This window comes from Sus scrofa, chromosome 6 (genome assembly GCF_000003025.6).
Source record: "Sus scrofa isolate TJ Tabasco breed Duroc chromosome 6, Sscrofa11.1, whole genome shotgun sequence".
Lineage (NCBI taxonomy): Eukaryota > Metazoa > Chordata > Mammalia > Artiodactyla > Suidae > Sus > Sus scrofa.
In genome coordinates this window covers 115,350,801-115,367,606 of record NC_010448.4, presented here as the reverse complement: position 1 = coordinate 115,367,606, position 16,806 = coordinate 115,350,801, and the positions used below count along the sequence as shown (strand labels likewise).

Below are 16,806 nucleotides of genomic sequence, written 5' to 3'. Positions count from 1 at the left end.
CAGACTCCACTAACCCCAAACTATTACATTGAAAATGGATAAGCAATGAGGTCCTACTGTATAGCACAGGGAACTATATCCAATCTCTTGGGATAGAACACAATGGAAGATTAAATGAGAAAAAGAATGTATATATGTGTATAACTGGGTCACTTTGCTGTACAGCAGAGATTCGCACAGCACTGTAAATCAACTATAATATAAAAGAAAAATGCATTCTTATCACAAATCACAGCCAAAAAAAAAAAAAAAAAAAAAACCAAAAGAAACAAAACAAATAGGCAGTCTCGATTGAGGGCCGGTTTCACAGCCAGTGGAGAAAAAGGACAGCTTTTAAAGAGGAGAGTAACTGGTCCAAATTGGCTTTAATAAAAATGTGGTAGAAGGAGAATGAAGGGAAGTAGACCCAGGAGGCAGGAACGTCTGTCTGGAGGGGTTGCAGCATCTAGGGGGGAGGTTGGCAGGGCCGGGTAGAGCTCAGGCTGTAAGGAGGAAGTCCAGGGCTGGACTTTAAGGACAATTTCTAGGGCAGAATTTGATGTCTGGCTCTAGATAGTGAGAAAATGCTGTGATTGAAGGATAAGGCCCAGGTTTCTAGTTTGGGAGACTCAGTGACAACAGGAAGACCAAGAGTAAGTCATTCCTAGGCATTGCTGGGGGTTTATAACAAAACCCTTGCATCTGAGGGTGGTTGTAACCCACTTTCTGAAAAGCAGAGAAATGAGAACTGCTTATGTGGCTTCCAGCAATCTGGAATTCCAGCAATCTCCCTGTTAAGGGAATACTATGGCTCTGTCATTCTACTGGACTCAAGGAGTTAAAGAAAGAAGCTCCCATATCATCTAGTGTCTTATGCCAAGGAATGTCCTGAAATAGTGGTTATATTTTTCTAGTCTATACAATATCCAGGCATTAATAGCCTTAAAGAATTTTGAGATGGAGGGTCAGCTGCAGCCAAGTCTGTTAAACAAAAGTTTGACTCAATTTTTTTTTTATTCTGTGCGTTTCATTTATACATTTCCATTTTCCAGAAAAAGTTGCATTTTTCCCCCCTCCGAGGGCTGTAGCTAATCCATTTAAAACAAGTTGGCAGATTCATGAGCCACAGTTCCACGTATTCTTGTCTCTTCCTAACTTCAGTTGTAGAGAGTGAATGAGTTAAACGCAGGAAATGTGTTTACTTTCAGTGCATAAAGCAGGCACACCAATATTTATTAATATACATCAATATATGTATACTAGTGTGTTTGTGTTTCTGTAGAAAGTATGACAGCTCAGAAGGAAATCAATCAACATATTAAGTTTCCTTAGGTGATAGGGCTATGTGGGTTTTCAAAATTGTCCACTTTTAGGTGTTTTTAAAGTTTTCTATAAAGAAGTGATGTTATTAGTCATAAATAAATAAAGAATATTTATGACAGTTTGATTAATAGAGACTATTTTTCCCACTGAAAGGAAATTGGACCTTACCTTAACCACCTTTAGGATGCCTTCATTAGTTCTGGAATCAGTTTCTATTTCAAACCATTTCCCTTCATTTCCAGAGGTAAAGAAATACACTGCAAGCCAATTATCTGTGAACTCTTCGTCCAGATCTATTACTTGAAGTCGAAGCAAATCAGAACTTAAAGTGTTTTCCTCAATACGTGCTATATACTTAAAAAAAAAAAAAAAAAAAAAAAAAAAAAGAGAAGCAGAATTTCGGACTCAGTGTCAGGTGTTATCTAAAGGGATTATATCATTCTAAATGGCATTAGTCATTAATTCTCAAATTCTATATTGTCACCTAGCTGGTTACTGAATTCTTATATTTTACAAAAGCTTATTTTTAAAAGCAAAGTGCAGAGACCTTAAATGAAAGCCAGCAAGCAGGCAAATCCTGGACTAAGATGACAAAGTATAAGATAAAATGTATATAAAATAATTCTATCAGGAGTGAAAGGCGTACCTGCGATTCTCTGAGTCTGGGAAAGTTATCATTGACATCTTTCACTTTAATGCTACATTCACACTGACTTGCTAGTCCTTCTCCATCTTTGTCTGCACCACTCACAACCAGACGATAGCTGCTAATTTGCTAAATTTGGAGAAAAGATAAAGGAAAATAATTAATCTCTAGTGCCAGGGATACAAATGGCAACTATTTGCTTCCTGTGGGAAGGAGGCAAAAATACTCAAGTTCATGGTTCATTCTCTAGAGGGATCACATGTACTGTTTGCTGTCCATCAAAGAGGAGGTATGTGAGGCTGGGGTTGCTTGGGTGGAAGTTTTTTGGGGCTAGTACAAGTTTTCTCTTTTGTGAGCTTCTTAGGGCAGGAAAGGACACTTAGAGCCAAAATGGACAATGAGAGGAGCTTGCTTATAGAACTTACCTGTTGGTCTGTTCAGAAAAATCATTTGGGAGTTCCCGTTGCGGCAAAGTAGAAACTTATCGGCTAGTATCCATGAGGATGTGGGTTCGATCCCTGGCCTCGCTTAGAGGGAGGGGATATGGCATTGCTGTGAGCTGTGGTGTAGGTCACAGTTGTGGCTTGGATCTTGCGTTATGGTGGCTGTGGTGTAGATGGCAGCTGTAGCTCTGATTTGAACCCTAGCCTGGGAACTTCCATATGCCATGGGTGCAGCCCTAAAAAGAGAAAGAAAGAAAGAAAAGAAAGAAAGGAAGAAAGAAGAGAAAAATCATTTGTATAAACATAATATGGAGTCCGATGGGGTAGGGTGTGTTAATGGGGATATGCTGGTAGGACAATGGAGGGAGAGAAGGGGATTTTTCAGAGGCCAGAGCAGGGGTAAAATGACAAGAAGCCAGGAGAAAAAGCATGATATCAGAGAAGGCCTTATTCCAGATCGAAATTCCCCCCTTCATCAATGTGATTTCCTTCTCGTCAGTCCTAGGAGGGATTGGCCCCAGTTCAGTCCCTGTCTGTGTGTACAGCACTTTCTTTCAATTTCCCACTTTAGCTCCCACGGGGGTGCTGAACTCATTTGTTTAGGCATAGTTGATTGTGCAGGTCTTAGGTGCACAGGATGCCCCAGCAGGATCTTGCTAGAATGCAGAGAATTCCCTAGACTGGCTGGGCTGAGCCCTGGGAAGCTCCTTTCTTCCCCCCTTCATTCTCAGGTAGAAAGATGCCACCTCTCTGGGCTTTCTGACAACCTCGTCTGCGCTGTTGAGTGCTCCTCAGGGCCTTGCTTTACCTCTCGGTCGAGGGAACTGGTCAGAGTGCGGACTTCTCCCGTGTGTCTGCTTAGGAGGAACATGGGTGTGCCTGCAGGTTCCTGAGAGAGGATTTTGAAGGCAATTTTAGAGTTCAGGTGGTTTGGTTCATCCGCATCTGTGGCATTGAGCATCATCACCAGTGAGTCTAGGAATACCGAAGACTTTATTAAAGTATATGTAAAGATTGACATCATGTTCACATTAAATATTCAACACAATTTCAAACTGACATTTGTCTTTTAAGATGAAAACTATCTGGAGATAAAAAAATTACATGTCATTTGTAATACCTCTTAACTGTTTCAATCAGATGAACTGTGCTGCCTTCTGTAAAAATCCTCTTGTTGTTGTTAAGCCTTGCTGTGTGGAGTTTGAGACTATTTTCTATCTTTATTTTTTCCCCTTGATGAATAAGCTTGTAATTCTCCTCTCCCCCCAAATTGTCCAAGTACGTGACTGTGTCTTTATACCTTATAATCTGCAAAAGTCCAGCTGATGCATTCAGGCTTCCTAAAGCCACCTCTTTAGCTTTGTGACTAGAATAAGCTTTGACTTGATACTATTTCTAGCTCAACTACAAATATTAGAAAAAAAGAAGACCCAGGTTATCGTGAAGACTTTTTCCACAAAACTACTAATGAAACTCAGAGAATAAATTAGCTTGGAAAAATGATGTACTATGGTAATATTTATATCTAAAAATAAAAAAAATTAAAAGTGGTAGTTACTACAAAAGACTTACTCGAAGCACTGTTTTCTTCAATTTCACCCATGAATACACTTTGTGAAAATACTGGAGGATTGTCATTTATATCTAAAATTTTGACCGTGAGTATAAGTGGTTTCTCTACATCTTGTCCTAGGGCATTGAGAGCACGACAAGTAATCTAGAAAAGGAGGGAAATGTTAATTAACATTCTACAAACTTAGTTGGCCTACTATAAAACTTGTAGAGATAAGGCCTCTCCTGGCATGTACAGCACTTCTGTGCAAAGAGGAAAAATATTTCCCCAAAGAGGAGATAAAGGAGGAAAAGTGCCAACTCTGGGCAGACCAGTTGGGCAAGTTGCCCCTTCCTCTGTGATGGTGCTGCCACCCCTCAGCGTGAAGCTCTTGGCAAGCAGTGTGCTGGAGTTCAGGGCTTGCTCCTGTATCCTTCTGAGGTGTTCCTTTAGAGGCATGGCCCTACAAGGAGGCTCTTTGTAGAGGGACTAATATTTTATTTGTTGGTGGATGGATTCATGCACTGATCTCTTTCTAAATTAACCAGTAGAAGAGTATCACCTTCTCAAGCCACTGTGCACGAGGGCACAAACTCACCTGGAAGCTTGGGGTTTCCTCACGATCAACTATGGCTGTTATGTTAATTTCTCCAGTGTTTTTGTCAACAACAAAGATTCCATAAGGGGGCTGGTCAATTCCTATTCCAGAAATGCGGTAGGTAATTTTCTGGGTTGCTTGAAAGTCTGAAGTAATCTGCAGCCCAAGATACCCAAAATGTTAAGGTGGTCATCACTCAGGCCTCTTCCTTCCCCTCCTCGTCTCCATATGCTCAAGTCGTCTGTTAATTTTTTTCATGCTTTCTGACACTGTGCTGTATACTTTTTGCCTTGCCAGATACTAGAATGTGAAATAAATTCAAACTGTTGCTTCTCTTAACTAGCATGGACCAATGCGCGTTAATCATTGTGGCTTTAGAATATTTGCCCAGATTGTGGTCACCATGGTCATGGTAAAAGGTTGAGAGAAAGTTAAGGACACTAGTCCATATATGTATTTATATATAAATAATTTCTATTTGTTAGAATATGGATCCCAAAAGGCCTTCTGTTGAAGTTGGTTGATATGTCTCTAATTTTTTATTGCTCTGGAAGCTGTAGTTCCTTTAACTTTCTCTCTCTTAAATTATTACTATTATTATCATATTTTTGTTGGTAGTGAAGATACCAGGTTATTTGTTCTGCATCTTGGTAATTGGAATTGCCATATTATTTTAATTTACATCTAAGACATTTATTCAAAAAACTGCAGTTCCTGTCGTGGTGCAGCGGAAATGAATACGACTAGGAACCATGAGGTTGTGGATTCTATCCCTGGCCCCACTCAGTGGGTTAAGGATCCGGTGTTGCTGTGAGCTGCAGAGCAGGTCACAGATGCGGCTCAGATCTGATGTTGCTGTGGCTGTGGTGTAGGCCAGCAGCTGTAGCTCTGATTGGACCCTAGCCTGGGAACCTCCATGTGCCGTGGGTGTGGCCCTAAAAGGCAAAAAAGAAAAAACCCCAAACCCCCCTCAAAACACCAAAAAAAACTCACATTGTCTCTGCTCAAAAGACTTACTTTGGCAATTGGATTTCTCTTTGAGTTGTCTTCTCCTTCTCTGCAGGGTCTTGCAAATTTCACCCATTCACGTTTGTATCTCCTTTTGGCTTGTTGTACCTCTGTCTCATATTCTCCATGTTGTCCTTTTGTCTTATGTGAAAAGTGATTTCATTTTATTACACACATTGTTGGAAATTTTTGCTTCGAGTATTAATTATAGACAACAGAGTTAAGAAGCCCCCTGTGTTTCAAGATATCTAAGACTGTTAAATGTCTAATTTGCTCTATCTCACACCATTAAGCAGAAAAAAAACCATTAAATAACCAAACCAACTGCAAAGCTGTATGATTTTTAATATTAGCATTTAATTATATTTTGTATTTCCTATATGCATTCCATAATATGTAACTGTTCGGGGCACATAGGACCAGTTTAATGAAAACTTGTTGATTTATTTAGGAAGGAAGAATGCATGAGATAAATTATAATAATGATTCACATTGTTGGCATTTAAACATTATTGAGTGAGTTGTTAGAGTCTTAATTTTATTTTCACAATTAAATTATTAAATAATTAAAACTTTAAATAAATGTTTATTTTTCCCCAATACAATTTTAATTTTTAAACAAAACTATTATTTTAATTACAAAAAACTTTTTCATACTTTACCTCTATTCTCAATTCTCCATGAACCAGTAGGACCACCTGTAGACATTTAAATAAAGTGAAATTAAATGTAAATTCTTCAAATAAGTAATTACAGAAGATAATATTCCTGGTTTTTACATTCTGCTCTTCATATATATGAGAGTTTTTCCCGATTTCAAAAGAAGCAGATTTGGAGAAGCAGTACTCAAAGGGTACAATCCTTCCAGAAAAGAGAAAGTACTCGCGGTATAAACAGGTCCTCCCAGTTCTTTAATCTGACTACAAAATTTTAATGATATACAAGAGCATATATTAGACTTTTAAAAATTCTTTCTAACAGTTGTAGCCACCAGACATTTTTACCTGGATACTCTATAAGCCCTTCCAGGGAACCATGGAAAGTATTGCTTTGGGAAACATCGGTGAGCATCATTGTGATAACCTTCCAGAAGGTACCACAGGAGATTATTAAAAGCCCTGACCTATGCAGAGTTCCCACTGTGACTCAGCGGGTTAAGAACCTGATGCTGTGAGTCTCAGTGGGTTAAGAACCTGAGACATAGTGTCCGTGAGGATGAGTGAGGATAGCCTCACTCAGTGGTTAAGGATTCAGTCTTGCCGAGAGCTGTGGTGTAGGTCACATATGCAGCTCAGCTCCCTTGTTGCTGTGGCTGTGGCATAGGCTGGCAGCTGCAGGTCTGATTTGACCCCTAAAGCTTGGGAAACTTCCATATGCTGCAGATGCCACCATAAAAAGAAAAAGAAAAAAACAAAAACAAAAACAAAGGCCATGACCTGTGCTGTTGATTTGAACAAAGGCAGTGCTGTATTAGTTAGCTGCATTGCAGGGTAAGACTTTTTTTCGTTATGTAAGAGTTCAGAGAATGGAAGGGAACTAGTCTGATTTGGAGAACAAAAAGTAAGAGATGGGGATATGCTATTCTAATCACAAGTTCTGTTTGCAGTGGGACAGCTGCGTATCTCTGCCCTACTACTTCACTTTAAATTTGAGCTTAATTTTCACACTTATCTGAAAAAAGTAAATGAGGATACAATGAGTCCAGGCAAGCTAGGGTTTATATTCTCTCATGAGCATATAGGACCTTCATCTGTGTCTTTTTCTGTCTTGTTTTCTACCTGGAATGCTTTCTTCTTTCCCTTCACACATTTAAATGTTACTCATCCTTTAAAGTCATTTCATGTTCCAACAGTCTCCATGAAACTGTCCTTACTGATGACTCCTTTTCTGAGCCTCTGTATCACCTATTCTCTACCATGCAATTAGGCCCATAATGTTTTACCATGATTTATTATTTCTTATTATTTTATGTGCATTACAGAGTTAAGCCAAAAGAATTGCAAACTTTCCAAATCATTGCTTCTGTATTATTTTTTTCCCCTTGCTGTTCATACAATACCCATCACTCAGTAGATGTTTAACAGCTATTTTCTGACTCACTGGTTATATGATCTGAAAAGAATCTGGTAGGGAAAAGATTGTGAAAAATAAATCAGAAGAAAAGAAATTCTGCTTTTTAGTGTCAGTTGCTATTCATAGAGCTTTATATTTACTATCTCATTTAATACAGCAGCCCTCTGAAGGAAATTCTATTATCGTAATCCCTATTTCATGGATGAAGAGATGGAGACATGAAAGAATGAATACTTTGCTAACAGCCTTGGGAGAGCCAGGATTTGAATCTCCAAAGCCTGACTCTGAAGTGTGCACATCATGACTACACTAGATTCTATCTAAAGCCAGCTTAAATAAATAGAAAAAAAACCCAGTTGTAGAAGGAAAGTTACATGGCAGTCGACTTCGATTTCTTCCTGGCAAAGGCTGAGGTTATTTCTGAAACTATGTAGATTTATTACATCATTTATTTTGGAGGGTTATAGTAGAAAGACAAGTCCCAGTCTGAACCAAAGTAATAACCATATCAGACATAGGATGCTGGAACCCTTCCATTTTAAAAAATTCATTAAAATCTTTTTTTTTGTCTTTTCAGGGCCACACCTGCAGCATATGGAGGTTCCCAGGCTAGGGGTCCAGTTGGACCCTGGCCTGCGCCACAGCCACAGCAACGCAGGATCCGAGTCTGGTCTGCAAACTGCACCACAGCTCACAGCAACACCCGATCCTTAACCCACTGAGTGAGGCTAGGGATCGAACCTGAGTCCTGATGGATGCTAGTTGGGTTCGTTAACTGCTGAGCCACAGTTAATGGGAACTCTTCATTAAAATCTTTATTACAAAGGATGTTTGTTGAAATTGTCATGAAAAAGGACTATTACTTATGGCTATAACAGGTTTTAGAGTAAATTTACAGCTTTACTGCTCTTTGTTAAATAATATCATGGATTCCTTGGGAGAAAAGACTGGGGAGAGCATTGTGGTAATTGTACTCCTCCTTTCTCAGCTCCTAAGACCGACTCAGCCACACGTAAGGGGAGGGATGGGCCAGGTGCAATCCCTTTTACAGGAAAACTGGGAAGAGTCATCTAGAAAATATGAGTCATGTTTGTACTAGCCCCACAGAGAATGATTCTTCTAATAGACATCAAAGCAGAATTTCTGTTTTCCTGGGAAGAATGGAAGGACAAACCCTAAACTATGGAAAATGAGCATTGATGATAGTTTTTCTATTTGTTCAGTCATTTCAGTGAATCAGAGTCCTTAGAGATGATATCCAGTCAGACTTTTACTCTGTCCTATTCTCTCTTTTAAAATCAGACCACCAAAAATGTTCTCCAATTTTAGGGAATATTGTGAAAATATGATTATTTTTGTGTTTCTAGGAACGTGGGGCAGTTACTAAGAAACACTTTTAAATAATGCAGGGCTCTTTATATATGTATTTGGAAATACAGTTGAAGCCTTGCATTATTTTGAATAGTGTTTTTAAAAAACTTTACTATTTCAGTTAATTAATACCTAATATGTGGCTACTTAGTTGTTCTAGTTACCTGTTCATAAAATTATTTGAATATTTAATAATATTTCAATAGTTGCTTGACAACATAAATCAACTCAGTTGTCTTATACTGTGGCCTGGATTGGAAATACCACTATGGAGAAAGCGTTTCTTCTCTTGAGCGTTTCTATACTTTTCTTTCTTCCTCTTGTTTCCTGGGAATGATTTTGGTTATGTGATTTTCAAAGCATTGATATGGCCTAAATACCTTGGAATAGATAATAATTTGAAAGAGTTTATTAAAAGCAAATCAGATGATTAAATTTAAAAGAACATATGATATAAAGTAATTTGATATCCATATGCCCTATTTGTTAGGTAAAATGTATGTACTTCTATCATTAGGCTTCCTATTGAATACGGTACATTCACAATAAATATATTTTGAGGATATGGTGACTGGATTTTTAAAAATAATGTATAATAACAGTTACTTTTTATTGAGTTTGGCTAAGGTTTTGTTTAGAGTAATCTGAGACTTTAGTGTGGGAAAGGGCAGACTGTTGGACTATGCATTAGATCCAGGGAGCTAGTCCTAGCCAGCTCAGGGCATGACCAGCTCTTCTCAGAATGGGACAAGAGTGGATCACAACCACTCCCCTCTGGGAAATTTGTAGAATGAATTCGGTAGTTCAAAGAAATCATTACAAATTTTCAACTTGATTTTTCAATTTATTAATACTTTAAGTTATTATTTTTGGAGAAATTCATGAAATATATGTAGGTTGGTAATATTATTTTTATAATTGGTTGGACACAATGATTACTTATGTATCAATCAGATTACAGAGGTTGTTCAATACATGTATGAATCAATTTCATATGTAGAACAGAAGAAATGAGTGATTTATCTTTTATGATATCTCTTGGCTTTATGTATATACGTATATACACATACGTAAACTGTTAAAATTAAAAAACTTGAATGTATTTTAAGGAGCTTTGTCTTTATCAAGGCAAATTCCTTGAACGAAAATGATACATGTTTACTTAAAATTATTTAACTTAGGACAACTCAATTTTTAATAACTGATTTTTAGAGTAAATTCAATCTAAAAAGTTAAGCCTTACATTATGATAGAAATGCTAAGTAAAACAAATACCGTGGGTGTTTTCAAGTACTCATTTTGAATGAAGTGTATATTGCAGTCAAGAATAGTAATACAAAATTGGACACTGGATCCTGAATCCCTGAATTTAAATCCCAGTCTCACCATATACCAGCTGAATAACTTGGGAACATTACTTAATTTTTCAGTTTCTTTATCTGTAAAATAGGGATGATAATTCTACTTGCTTTATAGTTTTTTTTTTTTTGTGTGTGAGGATTAAATGAATTAATGGGTCTAAAGTACATAGATAAGCCCTAGCCTACAGTAACTACTTAGTAAGTGTTAGTTACTTCTGTCATTTGGACTTAAAAAAAGGTGTAAAAAGAGCCACTGTGATATGAAGTGACCTTTTATTATTATTATTCACAAAAAGGCACATAAGAACTTTCTCCTTCTTGAGCATCAGAGATAAGAACCAGTGCCCTACTGTACACTTGTATAGGTTGTGCCTTGCACAACTCCAGGGGGCACTGCTCACATCTGTAGTTTATGTGAATGTTCCACCTGGCATTGTGCAGTGTACAGCCTGGCCAACTGTGAAGTGGCCATGCAAAAAAAGTGTTCATATTACACAGATTTAATTATTCATATAATAATTACGGATAGTAACCAATCACCTGTGTAATTTTCTCATGATGAACTTCCCAAAGCAAGCCCTCACCTTAGGCTGTCAGATTGACTCTTGACTGGAAAGGAAGAGCCAAAGGCTAAGAGGTTTATGAGAAATATCATGGACACTGAGTGTTCTAGCTCCAAAAGAAAACCGGTTAGGAGTATTAAGCAAATGGGAGTGGTAATTGGCAAAAGTAATTACGTCCTTCCTAAATTTTGCCCAAGTCAGCCAGGGCTGGCTGGAATTGCATGGCAAGGTTATTCTGATTTTAGAATCTTAACTTTTGGAGAAATTTAGGGGGAAATTAATTTTCATATGTTTATTAGCACTGGAAATTGGATTGCATCATCAATGAAAAGAAGGAAAGATAGAGAAAAGATTTTTCCTTCTATTAAAAATTTGGGCCTCTTAGTGTACAGTATTTTTTAAAAAAATTAACCTTTTCATGTTCTATAGAAGAAGGTGGTTGAACAGTGTTCTGCTGTATTCAACTCAGAACTTGATATTTAAACTACTTTTCTCTTTTTTCCAACACAAACACCACTAACATTTTAAAAATATTATGCTTTAAAAATCTTTGGATTTCAAACATCTGTATTAGTTTTGTAGTAAGTAAATCTACCTCATACAGTGAAATTATGAAATTAAATAGCTTATTGTCCAGATGCTATAGAAGTATTATAAACAGACTGTGTTTCATATTTTGTGGACTATAAAACACTGACCAGTGGTCTTCTTTGAAGACAAACATTGTTTTCAAAAGGTTAAATCTCTGGGTATTTTTCAGTTACAAATCCTTTCTCCAAAATGTTTACTTGGTATTATGTGAAATAGATTAAGCATACGTGGGACGACTGATAAATATTACCTTTTTCAATAATAGGCAGGTGTTCCCTGTGACTTCCATTCTCAAATAATTAATCTAGAAGACTGAACAGTTGAAATTTTGAGTAATGCTCCAAGTTTGAAAATATGTTATTTCCCTACACTCAGTATCATAATCATTTAAAATATAGTTTTAATTTTTTTCCGTCACTTTTCCAGAAATTAGTCTCACACCTGTTTTCGACATACTAGTCCACTCAAGACAATTATAGGCCTTTTCTTGACTTATTAAAACTGATGTTGGTGGTTATTTAAACTAGGGAGGCAGAATATTAAGAAGTTACCAAGAATCATCTTTATTCCCAAAATATCATGAGTAATAGGAATTAAGAGTCTTACAAAGCACTTTATATTTTCCAGGGCACGTTTTGCACACATAGCTGCTTTATTCTGATATAGTTATTCTTGTTAGGCAGGAGGATATGATTATTCTGTGACAGTTGAGGAAACAGGCCTGGAGTGAGTCAGTGGTACAGGCATACCTTGAGGTCTGTGACTTGGCTTTTCTCTCTTCCCTCTCTAGGCAACCCTTGTATGGTCATAGGATGGTGGAAGTAATTCAAAACCTCCAAACAGGTCTTCCAACTTTCAGACCCCACCCTTTAACAACACAGATGTGTGTTCCCACTCCATCATGCTTTTAAAAACATTGTTTTTTCTCATCACCACACCACTTCGAAACTCTGGGTGGCTCCCTACTTCTAAAAGGATTTCATTGCCTTTCACAGAATGCACTTTTCAGTCCTACCCTTCTTGGCCTTCCTAATTCAGGTCCAGGTTCTCCAATGCAAACTGTTATTCCAGCCAAACCACTGCGTCCATGGCCCCTAGGCAGATGCTGTAATTACTCTTGCCTTTGCTTGTGCTGGTCTGACAATCAACAGTATCTTCCTGTGGCACATGTATAATTATCAAAAAGCAGCTCAAATCTCACCTGGTCCATGGAGCCTTGTTTGCCTACCTCACTTCTGACTGACACTGCCTTCCACTAATAAAGCATTGAGAGTAGACCAGCACTGTCCAGCAAAACTATAATAACCACAAATGTGAGCCGTGTACTTAATTTTCAGTTTTGAATTAATCCTATTAAAAGGTTAAAAAGAACACTGTCACTTCAATACTTAGTCAACATAAAAATTATTGATGACATATTTTATATTCTTTCATACAAAGTCTCGAAATATGTTGTATGTTTTACACTTAAGCAGCACATTTCAATACAGAATAACCACGTTTCTTTTCTGTCTTTTCTTTCTTTCTTCCTTCCTTCGTTCTTTCTGTCTGCCTTTCTTTCTTCTTTCCTGTCTTTCTTTCGGCTTTTTAAGGCTGTACTCATGGCATATGGAAGTCTCCAGGCCAGGGGTCAACTTGGAGCTGTAGCTGCCAACCTACACCATAGCCACAGCAACACAGGATTGGAGCCACCTCTGTGACCTACACCACAGCTCACGGCAACACTAGATCCTTAACCCTCTGAGCAAGGCCAAGGCTCGAACCTGCATCCTCATGATACTAGTCAGGTTCATTTCCTCTGAGCCACGATGGCAACAACTCCCAATGAACCATGTTTCAAGTGGGTAATAGCCATATGTGGCTAGCTGCTACTATATTGGGCAGAGCAGATCTAGATCTCTCTGTTGATGATAATGTAGATGTTGTATTGTTGTTTTAAATAGCTTATGTGTTTGTGTATTGGTAAAATTTTCTGAGGGGAGCAAAATGTCCTAAATCTCATAGCATCCTCCATGACTAGCATTATAGAGGCACTTTATGGGGGGGTGGGAAATACAGTTTAGAGAGGCTTCATTCATCCATTAATTTATGTGTTCTTCAAACAATTGTGTGTCCACTGTAAGACAGGTATTATGGTAGGCATTGGGGATACAAAGATGAATTAAACAGCCCTCAAGTATAATGATCTCACAATCACTCCAGAGGGGTAACCAAGAGTGGTACATGTCAAAGAAGGGAAAGAACACCCCCCACCCCCGCCAAGCTTGTGACAGTCCAATTCCATGTCAACACTTTTCCAGCATCACTGCTGCACATCCCCTAGCTTCCCATGTTGGTCATTGGCTTGGACAGATGGGTTATCAGACTGCCTGCAGTTCATTTAGTTCAGAAATGACCATCTGGGAAGGTGGGGAAGTCATACAACTGCCATTCTCTTTACACTGTTCTTGAGTCAATTAAATTCATGAGATTACCAAAACAATTAGTTACACTGTCATAATAGAAACGACTCTTAACAGAAGGGTGTGATACCAATTTTCTGCTTGACCATCATCGTAAGAGGGAAGGCTGGGAAACTCTGGCTCACGGGCAGGCTCTTTTTTTTTTTTTTTTTTTTTTTTTTTTTTGCTTTTTAGGGCCTCACCTGTGGCATATGGAAATTCCCAGGCTAGGGGTCAGATTGGAGCTATAGCTGCTGGCCTACCCACAGCCACAGCAGTGTGGGCTGTGGCCACTGAGCAAGGCTAGGGATTGAACCCACAATCCTCATGGATACTAGTCAGATTCATTTCCACTGGGCCACAATGGGAATTCCCAAGTCTATTCTAATTTTAAACATATTTAATTTTTACAAAGTTCTTTCTTGAGATCTAGCTCCCAGTAACTTCTTGAAGTCCAGTTATTTCAATTTTTAGATGAGGAGATGAGGGAAACTGATGCTTAGGCCCAACTTATTATGATAAGGTGAAGAATTAGTCTTAGAAAAAAACTTAAAATACTCATTATGGTATATTTCACTATTTTGATATCTTTGTGTAACTGATAATATTGTGACAAATTCTTTTCTTCACTAAAACAATGCAGTTAAGGAACAAACTAGTCTGTAACATCCAGGCTAGTGCTTTGCTCTCCAGCTTCCACTTCTCTTTTAAATAATACTATGTAAAACTTTCCTAATCAGTGAAAAATCACTTCCACTTCTGAAAAAGTGGCTTATAAAATATTCTGTCTTTTTTTTATCCCCAAATGTTGGATATCTTTTGCATATAATGGCTAAACATAAACACTATTTTCTTAATAACACTCCCAATTTCTCTAGAGTCAAACATTGCTTTGATTTTAATTCAATGGTCTTTGACTACATAAAAACACGTCAGGCATCAAGACCAGGCATGTACAGTTCTTAGCCATAGGCTTAAGAGATATGTAACTTCGGAAAATAGACCTCATTTTCTTTTATATGTTTTAGTTTGTGTATCAGAATAAAAGCATGAATAAAAAAGATGAATAAAGAGCATTACTTTGAAGAAAGTGAAAGCCTCATGGAAAATAGACTTGAGACCAGGAATATTTAATTCGTTAATTAAGAATTGCTAACTGGTGACTTTCAAATTCATTTCTCTCTGGCTTATTTTTCTATGTGAAACTACAACATTAAAAAGACAGCAGAAGGGGGAAATTGGTAATCTTTAGTTTCATTTTTAAAGTGTTTATTTACATCAAACTCTTTTTAAAATTTATAATAGGGATTCCGCAATATAATGTTCTCTAATGATGAAGTAAACGGGAAAGTTTGCATTTATTAGAAAAAAAATTAGGACTTACCATCAAAATGGCTAGAGCCCCTGTGGTCCTGAAAAGGCGCCAAGCCATTGTCCCAGATTTTCCTGGCGAACAAATCCGAGGGAGCTGCTGCTTTAGTCCTTCCAACTGTCTACATCCGATGTCTAAGGACAGCCCTTTCTCAGCGTCTCTGCCGTCTTCAGGAGTCTGCAGATGGCCTGTTATGCAGCTCCTCCCCACCCTAACCTGAGGATTGGTCTCATCAGAAACGCTTGCATCACTTTTGCTCCCAGGTAAAAACTGAGACACACCTCAATTCCTAAAGCAATGAAATCCTTTGTTGGAAGCTGAAAGAAAAGTTCACAGGCTCAAGACCAGTTTTATTAGGAAGGTATCAAGTGAATAATAAATTAATCATGGTGTGGAAGTGCAACAGCTAGCCCTGACTCTACTGAAAAAGAATGGCTTCATTTCGTTGGTTTCTTCTTATGGTGACAATTAAAATTGAAAAGTAAAACAAACATACAAAATTCCCCAAACCTAACTTGTAGAAGAGCATTTACTTTCAGCCTGAGTATATGTGAGTAAATCTGAAGTTAAGCAAAATATATTTTAGGTGCTAAGCAATAACATATTTTACTGAAAGTAACCACAAGTCTGAAGAAGAAAACCATCACATCAACAACTATTAATGCAGGTTTTGCATGAAGACAATTAGAAATAAAATTAGACCAAATAGTTATCTGGTGCCTTGGATATTTCAAATATATAAATAGTGCATCGCAAAATCAGATCTCTGATAATACTCAGGTAACATCTTTCCTACTGTATTTCTTTTATAAGTGTTTTAAAAGAGTAGTTTGCATTGTAAAGTAGGTTTTCTTTGTGCATTTTTAATTAGTCAAGACATTTTCTTTAAAGCAGATAGCCTGCTCTCTGCTGTTTTTTTATGCACTCCTAAACATCTGAACTCCAACTCAAGTTAGGGGATAGGGAGAAGACTGCTAACACCATTTTGGTTTGCTTATAACACTAAGTTAAGAGCTCTCACATTCAGAATGTTTCTAAAAGACTTGGTAGAAGAACAATATTATCTTTGTAAGTATTTATGCATCAGGTTTTGGAAGCTTTTTGGTTTCAGGAGACCATATAATAAGGGTCTTTTGGAAGGAAAGGATTTCTTAGAAGTTGGAAGAAAAACACCTTGTAGGCAAAATCCTGTGGATTTGAGGTTTTTTTTTTTTTTTGTCTTTTTAAAAAATTGTGGTAAAGTATACATAAAATTTACTGTTTTAATTATTTTTAAGTGTACAGCTGAGTGGCATTAAGTAAATTCACATTATTGTACCACCATCACCACCATCCATCTCCAGAAAAATGTTGATTTCGTAGTAAAACTTTTGCAAATAAAGTTTTATTGAAACACAGTCACTCATTTGTGTGTGGTGTGTGTGTGTGTGTGTGTGTGTGTGTGTTGTGAATGGCTGGAATGATTGTTCTTGTGGTGAAGTGGCC

The 16,806-nt window shown here is 37.5% G+C and overlaps 1 protein-coding gene across 1 annotated transcript in view; it reads right to left on the bottom strand.

Moving 5' to 3' along the window:
* Nucleotides 1-15,602, bottom strand: part of DSG3 (desmoglein 3) — a 31,746-nt gene extending 16,144 nt beyond the window's left edge. Inside the window, exons 1-8 of the mRNA XM_003356391.4 lie at nucleotides 15,334-15,602; nucleotides 6,212-6,247; nucleotides 5,559-5,690; nucleotides 4,542-4,697; nucleotides 3,964-4,108; nucleotides 3,200-3,366; nucleotides 1,949-2,077; nucleotides 1,471-1,656 (exon numbers count right to left, since the gene is read on the bottom strand). Of these exons, the coding sequence (XP_003356439.2) occupies nucleotides 1,471-1,656; nucleotides 1,949-2,077; nucleotides 3,200-3,366; nucleotides 3,964-4,108; nucleotides 4,542-4,697; nucleotides 5,559-5,690; nucleotides 6,212-6,247; nucleotides 15,334-15,381 (999 nt within the window). The 5' untranslated portion in view covers nucleotides 15,382-15,602. The remainder of the gene's footprint in view (nucleotides 1-1,470; nucleotides 1,657-1,948; nucleotides 2,078-3,199; nucleotides 3,367-3,963; nucleotides 4,109-4,541; nucleotides 4,698-5,558; nucleotides 5,691-6,211; nucleotides 6,248-15,333) is intronic.